At 40.0% G+C, this 20,012-nt stretch overlaps 1 protein-coding gene across 1 annotated transcript; it reads right to left on the bottom strand.

Moving 5' to 3' along the window:
- Positions 1-203: 203 nt before the first annotated feature.
- Positions 204-758, bottom strand: LOC104417228 (early nodulin-75-like). The gene has a single exon (XM_039299988.1). The coding sequence runs from the start codon at positions 756-758 to the stop codon at positions 204-206; it is 555 nt and encodes a 184-aa protein (XP_039155922.1).
- Positions 759-20,012: the final 19,254 nt, after the last annotated feature.

Here is a 20,012-nt window from a genome sequence, read left to right as displayed (position 1 = left end):
GAAAGTTTAAAGCTCAAGCATAGTAGATAAGCACTGACCAATGAAAATTACAGAGCGATAATACGAGATGAAACCACCGGCATGAGCTGCATTGGCCTCTAAAAAACATTGAAGATTATAATTTAAAGTACGTGAAAGAGCACTTTATTTAAGTCCTCATGGACAGACTCATAGAACCCATCAAGAGAGACAAGGCAGCTTCTTCACTTCTCAGTGGGAGGCTTGTGAGGAGGCTTGTGGGGTGGCTTGTGGGGGAAAGGAGGGCCCTTTGGCTTCTTCTCCGGGGGATGCTCAAACGGGGGTTTGTGCTCCATCGGCGGCTTCTCGCCCTTACCCTTTGGTGGCTTGTCGTGGAAAGGAGGGCCCTTTGGCTTCGGCTCTGGGTGGTGCTCGAATGGTGGCTTGTGCTCCATCGGCGGCTTGTCACCCTTACCCTTTGGTGGCTTGTCCTCCTTCTTGGGCGGCTTGTGTTCGGGGAACGGCTTGTGGTCCTCCTCAGCTACGTCCTCAGTGAGGATGTGGCCGTGAGGGTGGTGGTGATGTGGAGGCTTGTGCTTGGGGAACGGCTTGTGTCCATCTTCCTCAGCATACTCCAAGAGGAGGCGGCCACCGCCGGGGTGGTGCTTGTGGGGCGGCTTGTGCTCCTTTGGGGGCCTTTCCTTCTTGAATGGGTGGTGGCCGTGGTCAAGCTCCTCCGCAATGGTGGTGGTGAGGAGCACCAGGCCTAGGAATAACACTAGTAAATACTTGAGAGACATGGTTCTCTCTTAGCTAGCTTTGGGCAGTGAAGAGTGAAGTGAAGTGAAGTGGTGGGAGATTGGGTTGTATTTATAGAACTTTTTGCGCCAATGATGTCAGCCCACATGTCATTCTTGGTTTGGACTGATTGGTCTTTGAAATTTGGACTTAGAGAGTGTGAGAGTCAAGATTTTGCTTGTGAATGCTTTGATTGATGGGGCCAAAACGAGTTGCAAAGTTTGACAATTTGGCTTTGCCTCTCGCTCGTGATTGATCTATGGCGACCCTCGTTTGCGTCGCAGAAGACAATGAATATCACCGCTAAGGAATAATAGAAGATTTCAGTGCTTTCGTTAACTTGTCTTTGCATGCATGCAAATATTTTAGAAGATTAAACTTAGAAACACAGCATATACAAAATATTTTGGTGCAAGATAGAACTCGTAGGAAAATGCTAAGATTGATTTATAAAGTGAATTTATCAAGCGGATGCAATGAATTGTGGATAAAGAATCTCCTCGACCATTCCTGTATTTCTCAATCCATGTCATTTGCACATTACAATAAAAAGTCTAGTTCACTTAAAAGAAAAAAAAAAGCATGATATGAAGTCTACCCCAATTTTCTTAAATCGATATTTGTAACTGATTTTTCCCAGTCCTTATGATAATTAATGATCCGATGGGTAACATTGTGTTCTATTAATGGATGAACTTAACATTATATACCATTTTCTCTAAAAGTTTAAACTATTAGAGTATGGTGTAGAATATATTTTATATCTTAACCAATCAAGTCATCTTAAAATGCAAAAACAAGGAATGATTTACCACCCCGCAAGTTATTTTTTATTTTTTTATATTGAGGTCGAATCCCCGCAAGTTTGTGTGAATGGATTTTCGTAAATGTTTAGCATTCCTAGATTAACTCTACTCCAAAGAAAATCAAATTTTATTTGTGGGAAATGAATTTGGCTGAGCAACCAGTATGAAAGATTGCATGACCTTTAGAATGTAGTAAGATACTATTTGTTCTTTACATATATGGGTGATGAGATAACGAGACTTGAGTTTACAATCTCTGAGCGACCGACTCATATCAAGTGGATCAATTTCAACACGAGGCGATTGAGGGGGTATGTTTGCAACCGGCACTCTTGTTTGTGTTGAGAATTGAGAGCCAGAAGAAAATCTCATATCAGACTTTTCAAGCTGATATATCAACGTGAGTGAAACCAATTGATATGCTTCTCTCTTTAAGGATTCGAGTCAAAAGTTGCTGTTGTAACTTTTGCTTTCGCAAAGTTGATTTGTAATCGCCATATATAATCATAAATGCAGTGATGTATTTATATTTCTGATGGAAATGCGTATGTCGCAAATAATACTGCTTTGATAATTGATATTTGCACCGACAGCATGTAAGTTGAAAACTGCGTCCGTTTCTTTTTTCACGCGCCGCATACACACGAAACCCTTGAATCGCTCCCCCGGTTTATTCGCTGTACACACATTCCGCCAGGGGAATATTTCCATTTCGTTGGCTAGAATAGTTAAATTTATTAATTAATAGTGCATATTATTATATGTTTGTTTTCGTACGTAAATATACTGTGCATCATGCGAGGTGTGCTTCTCTTCATTTCCCATTGCAACATTGGCTTTAAAATAGACGAAAGAACTTGAACATCCTACAAGCTACAAGCTGCACAAATCATTAAGATCAAGTTTTAAAAAATTGACATAACGCTCATTGAAAATATCTATCGTCACTAGATGATTACATTTATATATTTTTGTACATTTTTTCTGTTTAATTATCATTTAAATTTTTTAGACTAAACTTTCAAATATGATATCGGAGCCAGGTTTCGACCATTTTGTGTGTGCGTCCACAACTGTTAATTAAAATCACATGTCACTCCTAATTTAATGTTGAAATATCATACATCGCTAGATAATGCAGTGTATATACTTTTCAAATGCATTCGGTCTTGCTCTATTTATTAGTTTCAATTTTTTTTTTGTTGGATTTTCAAGCATGATATTAGAAACATGTGTCACTCCTAATTTAGTGTGGAAATATCTCATATACACTTAGTTTCCCTCCACCTATTACTCTAATATTTTAGGTTGGGCTTTTTAAACCACTCTAATCAATGGTAGCATCCTCGTATTAAATGAAAATGTGTTTCGCGTTATTTAACTTGTAAATAGGTTTAAAATGTGACGTCACTGCCCATCTCAGCTGCGAAAGTGACCTTAATAAGGGTAGCCTCCAGACAAGGGAAAAGGGTACAGGAGCCTTAATTAGATGCTGATCTTTGTTGTTTTCTTTGGACCATCCTTGGAAAGAAACTGTCCCGAGAGGGCCGATTGGAGCCGAAAGGAGTCCCCGCGTTGGTCACGTGAGCTTGATTCGCGGGAGTTCTTTTGAGTCGATGGTGCCGACAGTTTGAGGCCGTGCCTTGTGGCTTGCGGCGGCAGATAGGGACAAATAAAAAGGAAAAATTCGAACCATTCAAATTTATTTTCTTTTGATCGGGCAGATAATATCAATGTTTCGGGTCGAAACACCAAATGAGAGTAGTTCTAGTTTGGGTACTGAAACTCGAAATTGATTTTCTTCTTCGAAAAATGGTTAGAGAAAGAAGCAAATCTGCGATCAACACGATTCCTATTAAAAATCTCCTTCAACTTTCAGAGATTAAGACTGACTTCGAAGAGAATTATAGAATATTGAAAAAGGCATAGAAAGTTGACAATGATTCAATAAGGATGGCCTTTAAATTAGTCATTCACCTTGTAAGACTTGAATTAGATTGCCTAAAGAAGCCAACCATTAAGGAGGATAATATAATTAGATCAAAGAAATCTAAAGGCTTGCCCAAGTTATGGAACCACAGCTTGTTAAATCATATATAGTCCAAAATCGATTATCATCTTGTCCATCCGATGCCCTCATGTTCTCCACGTATTCAATGTTCAAGAATCTCCCTAGGGTCGCTGTCATCGCTAAGATCAGCGGTGACGCCACGCAAGGAGAACTTTAAGTGCAAGGGGAAACCTTTACACGTCGCATAAGACCTAATTGGAAAATTCAATACATAGCATGCGTTTAAATACTTCAGAAGAACTTTAAATTAGCTTTTCGGCTTTTGTCTATGGCAATCTTTCCTACCTCCCCCACGCGTTATGTTCCTATTTCCATACCTAACTTCAAAGTCATGTCCCCCTCAATAAAATCCTTGCGAATTTCGTCTCGAAAAAGTCTGATGCACATTTTATGGGTCAATGTAATTGCAATTGCTTCAGAAGATGGGGACACTGCTTCCCTGATTTCAGTTAGCGATTAAAATAAGAGTACATTCTGGTAAAATAAAAAATAAAAAGGCTACATAGTCCATTTTAAAAATGTTATTGTAGTCTAAAAGAGGAACTATCAAATTCAAAACCCTTATGACCGAAAAAGGAAAATCAAAACCCCAAATGGGTGCTTTAGTGAGAAGCTTGCTAAGTTTTTGGGTTTTTCTATCATATTCGTGTACCTTTTTGGGGTCGTCCTTGGAAGCACGGATCTATGCGCTCTATTGATTGCTCGGTATGTGTAGGACAAAACCACTTCCACATCCGGTGAAGGACTGGTCGCTGCATTTGACATTGTTTTTAAGGTCGCCGAGTAGCACAGACTTGTATGTACTCCATTAGTTACCTAATTTGCATGGGATGGGAAAGCTTTCACATCAAGTGAAGGATTAGCCGATAGTCAACGGGAGCTAGACACCCTCAACGCGATGTTCACATTCAACGTGACGTTCACATTCTATTTTCATGGACTAATGTATGTCTTCGATTTCAATCAATTTGTCAAAATTTTATCACACTTTACGTCTCTATCGTCTTTATCATCATAAAGGTATCAAAATATCAAGATAGATTGTGTTATAGTAACCGGACAAGAGCATCTTAACGTTTTGAATTATTAAAATAGAACTAACTTTACGACTATCGCAACCCAATTTTTCGGGTGTGAACCACCTAAGGTTTGGCTAATGGATTGTTAAGCCTAAACTTAACTCGGACTCTCCCAATCCCATACCAATTCGCGACTTAGGTTCAAAATTCTTAACATGCGAATGGATTTTATTTAGGAGTCGCCACTAATCGGTTTATGGTAGGTCAACTAGACACCTAAGTAAAATAATGAGAGAATTACTTTACTCGTATGAACTAGAGACTAAGGGTATAGGGACTTGGTTACATTAGATTTCTCTAATGTCCTTTCGGTACCGTTCTTTTTATTTTCAAAAATGTTTTTTTGCAGGCAGCTGATTTATTTTAACCTAAATTACTATCACACAAAAAGTGACCACACGGATGCTCAAACATTCAATAAATAAATTGCGTCACACAAAGCAAACAATTTTGGGGTTTTCTTGAAGTTAGAATTTTTTCATAAAAACATTCATTTTAACTACATGACCTAAACTATATGACATGAAGAAATGCAATAATTAAATGCAATCTAAATGACCTAATTCTAATGACATACAATGCAATGCAATGACATACAAAATTATTTCAACTAAAATGACATGTAACATGCAATTTAATATGCGAGCTATATGTCACTCGACATTTGTTAAATGACCTAGTCTAATGATGAGCAATGAACTTAACAACAATCACTAAATGACGTGCATTTCATGAACTTAATTCTATATGACGTGCATATGACTTTTTATCCTAAAAATGCAATTTATTCTAAATAATGAAGTGAATTTAAAATGAAACATGCAATTTTATCCTAAGATGCCATGACGTACAAAGAATGCCCTAATTCTACATGATATATGCATGATGATTTTTTTGTGTTTTTATTTTTATAAAATTCGAAATTCACAATTGTCAAATAATTAAACGTGCAATTTAAATTAAAAACTAACAACCTAAATGAACACACTTTTTTTGTTTTTATATTTTTCTAAATTCGAACTAAAATCCCTATTCTAGATATCCAAGATAACAAGAAATATTCCAAAACAAATTGAATCCTAATTCAAATATTTTTTGGATTTTTTTAGTGGTTCTCCAAAACAAGCAATTATCAAATAAACATTGTATTTAAACTAATCAAGGCATCCAATCAAATAAAGAATTAAAATAATCAAAAAAATAACCTGTTATCTCACATGTCAAATTAACGAATACTATAATCCTAAACGTCACGACAAGAAGTTCGAAATAATTAAAAATCTAATCTGAAGTCTTACGGATCAAATTAATAATTATATTGATTTAACAATTAAGATACTATCAACAAACCCCCAAGAATTAATACAATTAAAAAAAAATGACCCAACATCTTATGGGTCAAATTAATAATTACAATAATCTTAGGGATAACTCCTACCGATAATGCCTACAATATCCATAACCTAAAAGTCACCTCACAATATTCAAACTTAAACAATAATAGCAAAACTAATAAAGTAAAATAACATAAAATAAGAAAAATAAAAATAAAAGAAAATTGAGCAACCTAAGGAAAATGGGGGCAGCAAATTCGTCGGCGTCGAGCAGAGGGTTGCCGTCGGGTGGAGCTCCGGCGAAAGGCAGCAACGGATGGAGCGGCTCGGCGGGGCGGCTCGCGTCTACACGGAAGAGGGCCTGGTGTAGTGTCGCAGGGGGCGGTGCGATGGCATCCATGGTGCTTCGAGCGAGGTGGTCACGACTGAGGCAGATCGGTGATGGTGTAGGCGCGACGAGAGGGAGGCACAGCGGTGTGGCGATTTGGGGCTCGGTGGCGTCCGGATTCGGCGTCGCGGGCGAGAAGGTTGCAAGTGCGGGCGTAAGCAATCGGAGATGTTCAGCGAAGGAACTGCAGGCGCACTATGAGGAGGCTCACAGCGGAGATGGCCGACAGCAGAGACGTCACTCGGACGTGTAGGGGCTCGGATTTGGGCCTAGCGTCGCGGGTCAGCAGCAAGTCGGGGGCGAGATCGGCACTTCGGTGTGGTAGATCAGGCTCCGAGCGGGTGCGGGGACTGAGCAGAGGGTGGTGATGGCGCAGTGCGGTGTCCGGCGGGGAGGTGGTCTGCTGTGATTCGTTGATGTAGGGCTTTGGGGACAAGCGGTAGTGCAGACGCAGCGAGAGGGAGCGCGCAAGGTGCGAGCCCGGCTGCGCGGGCACGATCGTCGGAGGTGGCGAGGCGGAGGCGTCGGCATAGGGGTGCGGTGGCGCGGCCGGGTGAACCTGATGGCGAGGTGCGGGCATGGTGGTGCGTCGGTGAGGAGAATTCCACGGAGAAGAAGCATAGTAAATGAGCTTTTTACTGTGTCTTCTCTCTCCTCTGCTGACTTGTACTTTTTGCTTCTGCTTTTTGCTCTCTTTTTTATCGAAAAGAAGCCCCCCTAAAGCACAAACATTCTTTTCCCCTTGTGTGGATTTTGACTTCGACAAAACCCAAGAAAAGCCCTCGCCCCCTAAGGTTCTCATACTTTGTTGCTTTTATAGGTGGTAGGAGTTAGGTTTTCGATTCTCCCTTCAAATCTACATCCGCGATACTTTTTCACCAATTGATCACCTATTGATAAGAATTCAAGATTATGATAAATATTTTCTCAAAATCCAAATCTTGTAAAGATAAATCGCAATATTTTTTTCACATATATACCCTATCCAAAGATTCATATCCCGGAAAATTTTCAAAATTTCTATATTTCTACGAGATAATTTTCAATCAATATAAAACATGGGCTTCGGCCAACTCGCTCGCTTTGTGGGCTTAGTCCAACTAATTTGAACCCATCCGCATCGATCCAATAGATAAAATGCAAATTAAAATAAAATGCACCTAAATTTATATGCTATGCAATTAATATATATATTTTTAGAGATAAAATTAAATCCTAATTTTTAATGCAATAAATGACTAAATGGGCCATCAAAATTTAGGTGTCAACGGTGGCCCCTCTTTGAAGGTGAGCTCAAAGAGGTTGCCTTAAAAGACAAATTGAGACTTAAATTTTGACTATGCACCTGCATTGAATTTTTTTTTTTTTTTTTGAAAATTAATCCCATTTTGAAATGCAATTTATATGGTGCATGGAAATGCTAATGCAAATGCATGATGTGAAAGGAAATGATGTACCTGCAATTACTTACCAATCAGTGCGGTAAAGCATCTTGAGGTACATGATAAATCCCCATTTACTCTGTAAGTACCTAACTCTCACTCAGGTTCCTTGAAGAGTGTAAAAGGTAATAGATTGAGAAGAACATTCACATCCGAAGTGAAATGTTCAAAGAATTGAGACATCCAGATCCAGATTGAAATGTCAAGATTTTTTAACTCGAAATACCTTGATCGAAACTAAGGTATAACGAGAAAGGTCGAAAAAACATTCACATCTAGAGTGAAATGTCTAGACCAAAGTAATTAAGACATCCAGATCCAAACTGAGATGTCGAAATTTTGGAACTTGAAATACCTAGATCCAGACTAGGTATAACGAGAAGGATTGCAAAACATTCATATCCATAGTGAAATGTTTGAATGAAAATAATCAAGGCATCCGAGTCCAGACAGAGATGTCATGATTTTAGAAGCTCAAAATACCTAGATTCAGACTAAGGTATAACGAGGAAAGTCGAAGAACATTCACATCCAGAGTGAAACATTCAACAAAGAGAATTGAGACATCCAGATCCAGACTGAGATGTTGAAATTTTGGAATGCAATTTGTATGCAAATGGTAAAGGAACCTACCTGGAATATCTTACATTCAATGAGGGTAGAGTGATTCAAGATAATTGGTGTTACATGTTCAGGATTCGTACCTTTCTACGGTTGCCTAAAATAGTAACGAAGAGACTACTTTCCTAGGACCCGTACCTTTCTACGGTCGCCTTGACGAAAAAATTAATTTTTCAGGACCCGTACCTTTCTACGGTCGCTTGAATGGGGAATTGTTTTTCCATGACCCATACCTTTCTATGGTCACCTAAATGGGGATTCGCTTTCCAAGACCCGTACCTTTCTACGGTCGCCTAAATAAGGAATCATTTTCTAGGACCTGTACCTTTCTACGGTCGCCTGAACTGAGGTAATTGCTTTTCCATGACCCGTACCTTTATACGGTCGCCTGTTAGAGTAATAAAGGTTGTCTAGGACTCATACCATTCTATGGTCATCTAAACTGAGGTTTTGATTGGCTAGGACCCGAACCTTTCTTTGGTCGCCTTAATCAGACTGAATCTGGAGAAAAATATTTGGGGGACAGCTCGATCGAGTGTCGGTGTTTTCAAAAGGGAATACATGCACAATGACAAGTATTTAAGGTATGGATAGAGATATACTTACCTGGTATCATCTCTGTTCTTGGGGGAGATGTCTTCTACAAAACATGGTCATAGGAGAAGCAATATGCATTTGTTATCACAAGCATGCATTAATTTAAGGGAGGTTCATGCACAATGATTTATATCAAACTTGCATCACCTAATTTCCATTGGAAGGGATTTCAAAAAGAATGTTCCAATCTGAACACATGAATGTCATGGATGTGCCAAATGGGGGACCTCTTTGTGGCATCCCAAAAATTCAAGACAAGCTCTAAGGTGTATTAAAGCCCATAATTAGGTAATGGAATTACCTATGGTATATGTTTTAGCCATTAGTTTTCTCTTAAGACTAAGTGATATATACTTGTGTTCATGAATTTTTTAAATTAGCAGTATGGGATAAATTAATGAGAATAATCTATTCTTGGCTATGCACCTCATAGGCTAAATTCCTATAGATAAAATGTTACAAGATTTTGGCCATGTGAAATTAAAAACTTGAAACCTACAAAAGAAAGAATTAAAAGTGTTTAAAGGAAAAAAATTTAGGGTTTAATTAGGTTTGGGCCTTAGGCCCAAGAGTATGGATTTTGGTGGGCCAAATGGCCGGCCCATGAAGCCCATGGGGAGGCTGCTGTCAACCAAGGAGGGGAAGAGTGGCCGGCCCATTTCTTCCAAGCCCAAGCCCAAGCCCATCTTGCATGTGTCTTGCCATGTGGCAAGAGGAAGGCTCCATGCATTGGCTATCAAGGGTGGCTACTAATCATTACTAATGATTGTGGCTTAGGGGAAATAAAAGGGGGAGAGAGAGTGGCCGGTTGCGAGCTGCCGTCCAAGTGAGAGAGAGAGAGAGAGAGAGAGTGAGTTGCGAGAGAAAGAGAGGAGCCGAGAGAGGAAGGAGCTCGCCGTTCGTCCGCCCGCACGCCGTCCGTCCGTCGCCAGTTTGCCGTCCGTGTGCCATTGTCCGCTTGATCTTAGAGGCAAGTGGGATCCGTATTCTGCTCGTGCATGTGTGTCTTGCATGTGTGATTGCTTGGTGGTAGATCTCAGAATGTTTAGGGTAGGCAAAACCGAAGCTAGAGTGTGTTGTTCTTGAAATAGCTTGCTGTTTGCGTGTATACCGCCTGACTCAGAAACTTGTGGAAACTTGCATGCATGTTTCGAGTTGGATTTTGACTTCGATTCCTTCATGAACGTTGTAGAAAACATCTCAACGTATAACATACTAAAATTTGAGACAAAATGTCTGAGATTTAATGGGTGAAACTCTCCTTCTACGAAGACACTAGATCTGGAACCGCTTCGCTGACCTTTTGGTAGTTTTGTGGGTTGCATGTTTCTTTTTACCGAGAATCTCACTTCTACTTCTTCATTAGACTTATAGAGAACATCCTAAATACTAACATACCCAAATTTGAGGTAAAATGAGCAAGTGTAGCCTAGTGAATCGACTTACTCTTGAAGACGGTAAATCTGGAAACATGGTACTGGACACCCGGGACTTCTTGGACCCATATGGTGACTATTCTTTGGAAATATCACCTAGATCCCTTAATGAAAGTTGTAGGGGACCTCTTGAAGTAAAAAATATCAAAATTCCAGCGGAAACGAAGAAGGATAAGTAGGTAAAAACTCGATATTTCGGAGATAGGTATACTGGACGTTTCGGTGCTAGAATCAGGAGCTTCGGACGCCTATGGAAAATTATCTAGAACGAATCTGGCCTAGATTTCTTCATGAAAAAACTACTTTAGGGTCTTAACTATAACCTGGTAAAATTTCATAATTTTCGGAGGTCATTAGGGTATTTTAATCGAATTATTTAAAAAACTGTGCAATCTGTTTCTATCCGAAATTACATGCTGTATTTGTGTGAATTATATGTTCTTGTGTGAAACTCTTTTGGACATGTGTTTTTCGTGAAATTGTTATCTTATTGTCTTATCCATCACATGTTCTGATTTTATGATTTTTGAGAATCATATGGATTTTTAATTTAAAAGTTTTCTAAAATGGTACAAGCTGGAATTTAATAAACTCTAAAAAGGCATGGTATGTGGACTATTTTAAATTGTATGGGCTCCATGGATTGTATTGTTATGAATGATTGTGTCTTGCTGCATGTATGATGATGATTGGAAATGCATATATGAATCAAAGGATGAAAATGATCTTGATTTGCCATCACATCACATGCCATGTTAAAATTGAATTATAATTGAAGATGTGAATTGAGATAAGTGAGAATGTCGTCGGAGGTGTGAGCCGACAATGCCCCGGGAGTGTCAGGATGCTTGGCTAGAAGGGTACGGCCGGTTGCTCGGTGGCCTGGAATGGCCGGATGCCGGAGGGTCCTCGGGAGTTTCGAGATGCCCGGAGAGTGGGGGAGCCGGAAGCCTGGCTGGTATTGAGCCGGGGGATGCCTCGTGATGCCAGTTGGGGTACGAGATGTCTGGTAGGTATTGTGCCGGATGCCCGGCAAGTATTGTGCTGGATGGTTCTTGCGATGCTAGGTGGGGTGCGAGTGATGAATGTGGGATGCAAACATTGGTCCCGGGAAAGAGAAATGTGGTGGTCCAAAATGGAAGGATGAAATTGAGAAATTGAAATTGAATTATGCATGATGGTATATGCATGACATGATGATGATATGTGCATGGATGCATGGTAATGATAATGGTACATGTGATATGATGATGGTAAGTGCATGGATGTATGTGCACCTATGGCATGATGATACATGTGATATGATGATGATGAGTGCATGGATGCATGGTAATGATGATGGTAAGAGTATGACATGATGGTGATGACTATATAATGATGTATGTACATGAGGTATGATGACATGTGCATGATATCAAGGTAAATTGTGCATGGATGCTTTAATGACATGTGATGTTATGATTGTGATGATTGTGGGGCATGATGCATTGAGTGGTTTATTGGTCCTTTACTTGCTGAGTGGTTGTACTCACCCATTCGGGGACCAACATTTCATATTAGAGAGATGCCGCTCCCTTCTGTCATGCGGGGCATCTTTTACGGCATTCCTTCGGATGTGGAGGTCGAGTGCGTGGAGATCGACTGTCCCACCATCCCTGGTCTTACGCTTATTCGGGTTCGTGCGATAGTGATGTATGATGTAGGCCTAGCTGAGGGCCCCGTCATTCAGGAGTTCATATCGGTTCACGTTTGACGAGATGAGGCAATGCGAGGGATGTTGCCGCCACCACCGCCTGATGCACCGGGATGGGTGAGAAGGCCTGTGCGTGAGAAGTAGGAGCTGCAATTTTTTGGAAAGTAGCCGACACTAGATGATGGGGGATCTTACACGATAGACATATTGGGTCGAGTGTTTCTTTTTGGGGTTATGGCCGAGTGTAGCTAAAAGTCTTGGCCTTTCTTTTGATGTACCGACCCAAGAAAATCTATCATGAAAATATGTAAATAAAAGTGTCTTGGCTTTATCTTTTCTTATGATGTTTAGTGGTGTGCCATTATATCATGGTTGTTGAAGGGGGGGATTAGTAAGACTCGATTATGCTTCCACGAATAAGATGCGCTCGGACCATTTAAAAAAAAAATGCATTAGGAACTAAGGTACTTCTTTGGTGAGATGTGGTGACCTTGGGCGCTTCGGGGTGTCACACTCTTGGTCTGAAAGGACTTTTCACTCATCCTCATTAAAATGGGTTGTTTTATCCTAACCTTTGATGTAGGATTTTTGACAATCACTCTATATTTCCATTATCATGCCAAACAAGGGTTCGAGCAATCTCGCAAGTGGTACGACCTTACCAATTTGAGAAATCTTTAACAGGGACCGTAATATAGGCTTGATCAATGGCTTAACAAAGGAGACTCTTTGAGCCGAGGCTATTGAAAAATGACATTTCGCAATTGTCTTGGGGTTTACAAGTCAAGAGACATATGAAATGAAGCAGAAATTATCTTACTCGCACTTCTTCAAGCGATGCTTTCAAACATATGAACTTCTACGTTAATTCAAATGCCCTAATATGAAGAGACTTTGTAAGGGACGTAACGTAGGTTGGGTTCATGGGTTGAGAAACGAAAGGATCATTTGGTTCAAAAAGTGTTTAGTGGGTCAAAGTTGGTGATCATCTTGACATTTCCAACAATTTTCCTCCCCATCATCGAAGATTTTCTTCACATCACAACTCCACTGATTGCAACATCTCAACATCTGAGTTTTTTTTTTTTGGGTACCACCTTGTTGGGGATACGACTCACTTCATCAAGTGTTTAATTTTTTTTCTTTGGGCATTGGCCTTGTTTTTACCAAGCACACCGCTTTTTCTTAACCCATTTTTTGCACTTTTTGTTTTTTACAAAGTCTCCATTTTTATCAGCATTGTAAATCATGCTACTTGAGTGGTTTGATTTTTCTTTACTTGCCCCAGTGTGAGGGATGATCACCAACTGGGTTTAATGTGAAATGAATTCATAGGTTCAAGGGGGCTATGCAATGGATAAAGTGTATAGAATAGAGAAAGAACTGCTCTTTGTCATCCTAAGGCACTTTAAATTATCGTACAAGTCACACTGTAAAAGCAATACTCGAAGATTGATGCAAGTGTGAGTAAGAAAATTCCTATCATTAATTTCAAATCTTGTCTTAATATGGGACGATCCTTGACAGGGATAATTTAAAAAGCTCTTCATATGTGTGGACTCAAAGGGCTAAACAATGGATTTACCTGTAGTGTTTCGGGTAGTAGAAGAAACTGCCTCTCATCACCTCAGTTGACGTACCCTTTGCGAGATTACCCTTTTCCTCATGGACATGGAATTTTTCCACACAACTCACTGGAGGTCAGCGTATGGAATTTGGTTTGCCTTTCATCATTCCAAAGTATCACATTTCATACATTCAATCCATCTCACTCAATTCTTCAAGGAACAAATTTGAACAATTCAATTCATTGATGCAGTTTACTAATCATAGAAATGCTTGCAACTCAAAACATGACATGAGAGTTTGAAAACTCACGACCATCCATTTCTGCTAGGATGGCGCCTCTTTTAAGTACCTTCCTTACCACATATAGGCTGTAATTTGGAGCAAACTTGCCCCCAGGATCTTCCACCGGAGAATGATGGTTCTCTTTTACTTGCCCCAAATCTTTTTTCATCGCAAGTGCGCTTTAAACCTGTTGATCACAAGTCAAGTTTATGATCATTGAAACTTGATACGCTATTCTCAGATGTCCCTTGTCATAACAAGTTATAGAATTATGCACTGAGACAAGAAGCAAATGAGTCAGACAAACAAACAGTTTAATGCTACAAGCTTTGGGAAAATGTTTTTTCTTTTTTTTTCTTTTTTTTAACAATGAAATGCTTTTGTTTTCGAAAAAAGTTTTTGGGAGGAAGCATGAAAAAGTCCAGCCCTCAGGATTTCTCCTTGGATAATAGTTTCTTTCATGGTTGGATATCGTCATTGGACTGGTTTGGAGTACCCCATCATGTCCTCAAAACAAAACTTGTAATTTTATTGATATTCATCAATCAAATTACATTTATTGGAATGAAAAAAGTGATATTCAAGCATTAAAGCAAAACAGAAGAAATTGAAACCAATCCTTGAGAAGCGATAAAAATTCCCACGCAGGGGAAGGTGCAATTGAACATGCCCCTAATTAAATAAGGAAAGCGATCTACTTAAGACCATGAATTATGTGTGCTTGAGATTCTTCACCCTCCTAGATCTTGTGATGTGAATCCTCCAAGTCAGAGATTCTTCCTTCTAGATATGTCACTAATCTCTTCATGGTGGCATCAAATTCAGCTACCTCGGGAAAATGAGATGATTCAAAAGTTCTCTTGTCTCTCTTTTTCGAGTCGCAAATTCTCACTGAAGATAGAGTACCTATGTCATCATAGCCCTTTTGCTTGATGAGAAAAGCCACAGTAGCAGACAATTCATCGACTTGACTTTGGAGGTATGCAATTCGCTTGTTCATATTGTCGATGATACGGTCCAGCACCTTGTTTTGATCCGCCATTTTAGCTCTCGGCCATGTACAGATGGGTGAGCGAGATCGCTTCATAATCACCTAAGGAAAGTGGGAACATGGAAGCATGAGGTGTAAATAGAGAGCTAGTCCATGACGACAATCTATTTTTAATCAAGAAAAACCCACATATGAAGAGGATTTCCTAAAAATGGACTAGGAAAACAAAGATATGGGATGCCCCAGTATGGACGAAATTTCCTAAACATGAACTAGGAAGAGCCAAAACATAAATTGAAAACAAATTTCTAATTTTTTATTTTCCAAGTGATTAATTGCATGGCAATTTCCTTGTGGCATCCCAAAATTCAAAGTCAAGCTATAAGGTGTGTTAAAGCCTCTAATTAGGTAATGAAATTACCTATGGTTTATGCTTTAGCCATTAGTCTCTTTTTAAGATTAGGTGATTTGTGTTTGTGTTTATGAAATTTTAAATTTGATAGATTAATGATGACAATCTATGCTTGGCCATGCACCTTATGAATTAAATAAAAATGTCACAAGACTTTGGCCATGTGGAAATTAAAATTTAAAAATTTATGGAAGAGATTAAAAAAAAAGGGGAAAAGTTAATTTTTAGGTAGGGCCTTAGGCCCATTGGCTGAAGCCTTGATGGGCCAAGCTAGTCGGCCCAATTAGGCCCACAAAGGGGGCTGTCGACCAGCCCAAGAGGAGGCCCAAGAGTGGCCGGCCCAACCCCAAAAGCCCAAGCCCATTATGCATGAACTTTGACAAGTGGCAAGAAGGGTGGCATGCATTGGCCATTGGTGAGGCAACCTAATCATTACTAATGATGAGGTTTAGGGGAGATAAAAAGGGAAGAGAGGAGAGAGAATGGCCGGTTAGCCATTCGCCCAAAGAGAGAGAGAGATTGTGCGAGAGAGAGGGAAAGCGGCCGAGAGAGAGGAGAAGCCGAGGAGGGAGTCGCCGTCCCTCGCCGTCCGTCCGCCGTGTTCGCCGCCGTGTGCCGCCGTTCGTGTAGTCTGGAGGCAAGTGGGAGTCCTCTAGCTGCTCTTGCATGTGTGTTTGTTACATGTATGGTTGATATAGTGTCGAGTTTGGGTGATTAGATGAGGAAAACCGAAGTATGGATGGATTGTTCTTGGGTGGTATGGCTGTTTTCGCTTGAACAGTTTGAGTCAGAATGTTGTGTGAGCTTGCATGCATATTTGGAGTCAGATTTTGGCTTCAATTTCTTCATTAAAGTTGTAACTAACATCTTGAACTACAACATACTCAAATTTGGTGGAAAAGGATGGATATTTGAGGGGCTAAACTCTCCTCCTACGGAGACCTCAGATCTTGAACGATTTTACTGACCTCTTGTTGGATTTGTGGTTGCATGTTGATTTGTGCTAAGAATATTTCTTCAATTGCTGTATGAAAGTTGTAGGGGACATCTTAAACTACAACATACTCAAATTTTAAGTGAAATGAACAAGTATAGCCTAGTAAATCGACTAGATCTTGAAGACGGTAATTCTGGATATGTATTACGGGACACCCGAGACTTCATAGACCTAAATGTCGACTATACTCTGGATATTTCACTTGGATCTCTTCACAAAACTTGTAGAGAATATCTTGATGTAGAACATATCTAAATTTCAGAGGAAAATAAGAAGAGTAGGTAGGTGAAAACCCAGTATTTCGGAGAAGCATGTACTGGACGATTCGGTAATGGATCCAGAAGCTTCGAGAGACTGTAGAAATTTATCTAAAAAGAATCTGACTTGGAAGTCTGCATGAAAGATGTACGAAAATTTCTTGGCTGTAACTCCGTAAAATTTCGTAATTTTTGGAGGTTGTATGGATATTTTAATCAAATTTCTTCAAAAACCGTGCATTCTGATTTCACCCGAAAATGACATGCCATTTTGTGAGAATTGTGAAATTGTGTGAAATTCTATTTGGCCATGTATTTTGCATGAAATTATTATTATATTGTCTTGTTTATCACTTGCCTTAATTTTTATAATTTATAGATGTTAAATTTAAAATTTTTGGAAAATATCAAAAGCTTGAATTTAAATAAATGAAAAAAGGGGCATGAAAAATGGATTATTTTATTGGCCATAAATTCCATTAAATTTATTTCATAAATAATTATACCATGCAGCATGTATGATGAGGTCTCGATGTATGCATGACATTGAATTGACATACATGTATGAATTCCATGTCAAGTATGACTTGTTTGATGTCACGTCATATGCGATGCTAAATTAAGACTGAAATTGGTAAACATGGATAATAATAAATGAGGAGGTGGTTGTGGTGGAGGACGATGCCCGGATTGTATTGAGATACAAGGCCGGATGACCCTGGGAGATTCAGGATGCCCGGAATGTGGGGGGCCGGAAGCCCTGTCGGAGGTCTTTGCCCGAAGGGAATGCCTCGCGATGCCAGGATTGGGGTGCGGGATGCCCGGCCAGAGAGTGTATATGCCGGAAGCCCTGTCGGAGGTCTTTGCCCGAGGGGAATACCTCGTGATGCTAGTTGGGATGCGATATGCCCGGAATGTGGGGGGCTAGATGCCCGGTGGCCTGGAATGGCTGAATGTCGAAGGTTTTTCTCGAATGGGATGCGAGTGTATAATATGAGATGAAATTGATGATCCGAGGAAGGATGAGGTGGTGATCAAATTGAAAGTTAAAATTGGAAATTAAACCATGGCATAATGATATGCTTGATGATGATGATGATGATATATGATATGGCATGATGATGATGATATATGACATGGCATGATGATATGCTTGATGATGATGATGATGATATATGATATGGCATGGTGATATGCATGATGATGATGATATATGATATGGCATGATGATATGCATGATGATGATGATGATGATGATGATGATATATGATAAGGCATGATGACATGTGTGATATGATGATGCCATGATGATGATGACATGTGTGATATGATGATGCCATGATGATGATGACATGTGTGATATGATGATGCCATGATGATGATGACACGTGTGATGTGATGATGTGATGATGATGATGACATGTATATGATTATGATAATGATGCATGATAGTATGCGCATGGCTTCAAGGTAAGTAACGCCTGCAATGCATGTATAATTTGCATGATGCATTGAGTGGTTGTTGGATTCATTTACCTGCTGAGTGGTTGTACTCACCCCTTTTGGGGACCAACATTTTAGATTAGCAGCATGCCGCTCCCTGCCGTCACGCGGGGTGTATTTTACGGTCTACCATCCGATGTCGAGGTTGAGTGCGAGGAGTTCGGCTGTCCTTTTGTGCCTGGATTGACGTATATACGAGTGCGCTGTTTTGTCACGTACGACATAGGCCTAGCTGGGGGCCCGATTGTCCAGTATTCGTCTCCGTCTACATTCGTCGCGACGGGGTGATGAGAGGGATGTTGCCACCGCCACCGCCACCGCCTGGTGTACCGGATTGGGTGTGAGGCCCATGTGTGACGAGTAGGAGCTGGATCTTTTTGGATAGTTAGCCGACACTGATGATGGGGGTTGTGCATGTGAGATGTAGAGGGTCGAGGGTTCTTTTTGGGGTTTTAGGCCGGACGTGGCTGAGTCCTGGCTTTTCCTTTTTGATGTATCGACCCAAAAGAAGTCCCATCTTGAAAATATATGTAAATAAAGTGTCGTGGCTTGTCTATAAAATCATGATAATTAGTGTTGTGTATTTGTATCATGGTTGGTAGGGGAAGAGATGGTGATGTTTTAATTTGCTTCCGCTAATGAGTCGTATTTGGGACCGTTTTTTTTTTTTTTTTTTTTAAATGTGTCTATGAATTACGACGCTTCTTCTAAGGAGAAAGGTAATAAGGTGTAACATTGGCGCGGTGGCGACCTACGAAGGGTTCGGGGTGTCACACTGTGACACCCCTCGACGGCCCCCAATCCGATTTGGGTCGCCACGGTTTGCTTACCATTTACTTTCCTAATAACATGTCACTCGATACCATTTCAATTGCAATGGTCCATACAACATAGGGGGTTTACGCTATTTTTTTTTTTTATAGGTCCCTTGCGCAATTCACATACAGAAGCACATCTAACAAACTCCCTTCCCTACATTCAGAAAACGATGCACACCTACTAAATATCTTATATAAGTTAAAACCGAACACGTTTATTTACATAAAACAGATGAACATCTTTAGTCAGTACATCGAAATGCCAATGTTTCTATACTCGGCTATACTTCAAAAGATGACCGACATCTCCTCCCACAATCGTATGCTTAAGGTCCATCAACCAGTGTCGGCGTCCAAAGGTTCCCTCCTTTGCTATCCTTCTCCTCGCGGTCATATCCAACCGCTCAAACCATCTACTAATCTGAAATGTTGGTCCCTAAAAGGGGTGAGTACAACCACTCAGCAGATAGGGAAATCCAATAACAACTCAATGCATCATGCAATCATACATGCATTGCAGGCATTACTTACCTTGAAGCCATGCGCATACTAACATGCATCATCATACCAATACATAACACATTCATGTGTATCATCATCGTAACATACATGTCATCATCATCATAATATCATTTCATCATACATGTCATCATTACACATGTCATCGAGCCATATCATATATCATCATCATTATCATTACCATGCATATTATCATGCATACCATATCATAAGTGATCATCGTTATTTCACATCACATGTCATCATCATCATCATCATCATGCATATCATCATGCATATCATATCATGGGTGATCATCATTATTTCACATCACATATCATCATCATCATCATCATCATCATCATGCATATCATCATGCATATCATATATCATCATCATCATGCATATCGTGCATGTCATGCCATGGGTGATCATCATTATTTCTCATCACATATCATCATC

This window comes from Eucalyptus grandis, chromosome 8 (assembly GCF_016545825.1).
Source record: "Eucalyptus grandis isolate ANBG69807.140 chromosome 8, ASM1654582v1, whole genome shotgun sequence".
Taxonomy (NCBI): domain Eukaryota; kingdom Viridiplantae; phylum Streptophyta; class Magnoliopsida; order Myrtales; family Myrtaceae; genus Eucalyptus; species Eucalyptus grandis.
Note: the sequence above shows the minus strand (reverse complement) of the source record. Positions and strands in the feature narration are given on the sequence as shown.

Excerpts from the sequence above, each read along its gene's own strand:
- LOC104417228 (XM_039299988.1), bottom strand. The coding sequence starts at position 758 with ATGTCTCTCAAGTATTTACTAGTGTTATTCCTAGGCCTGGTGCTCCTC.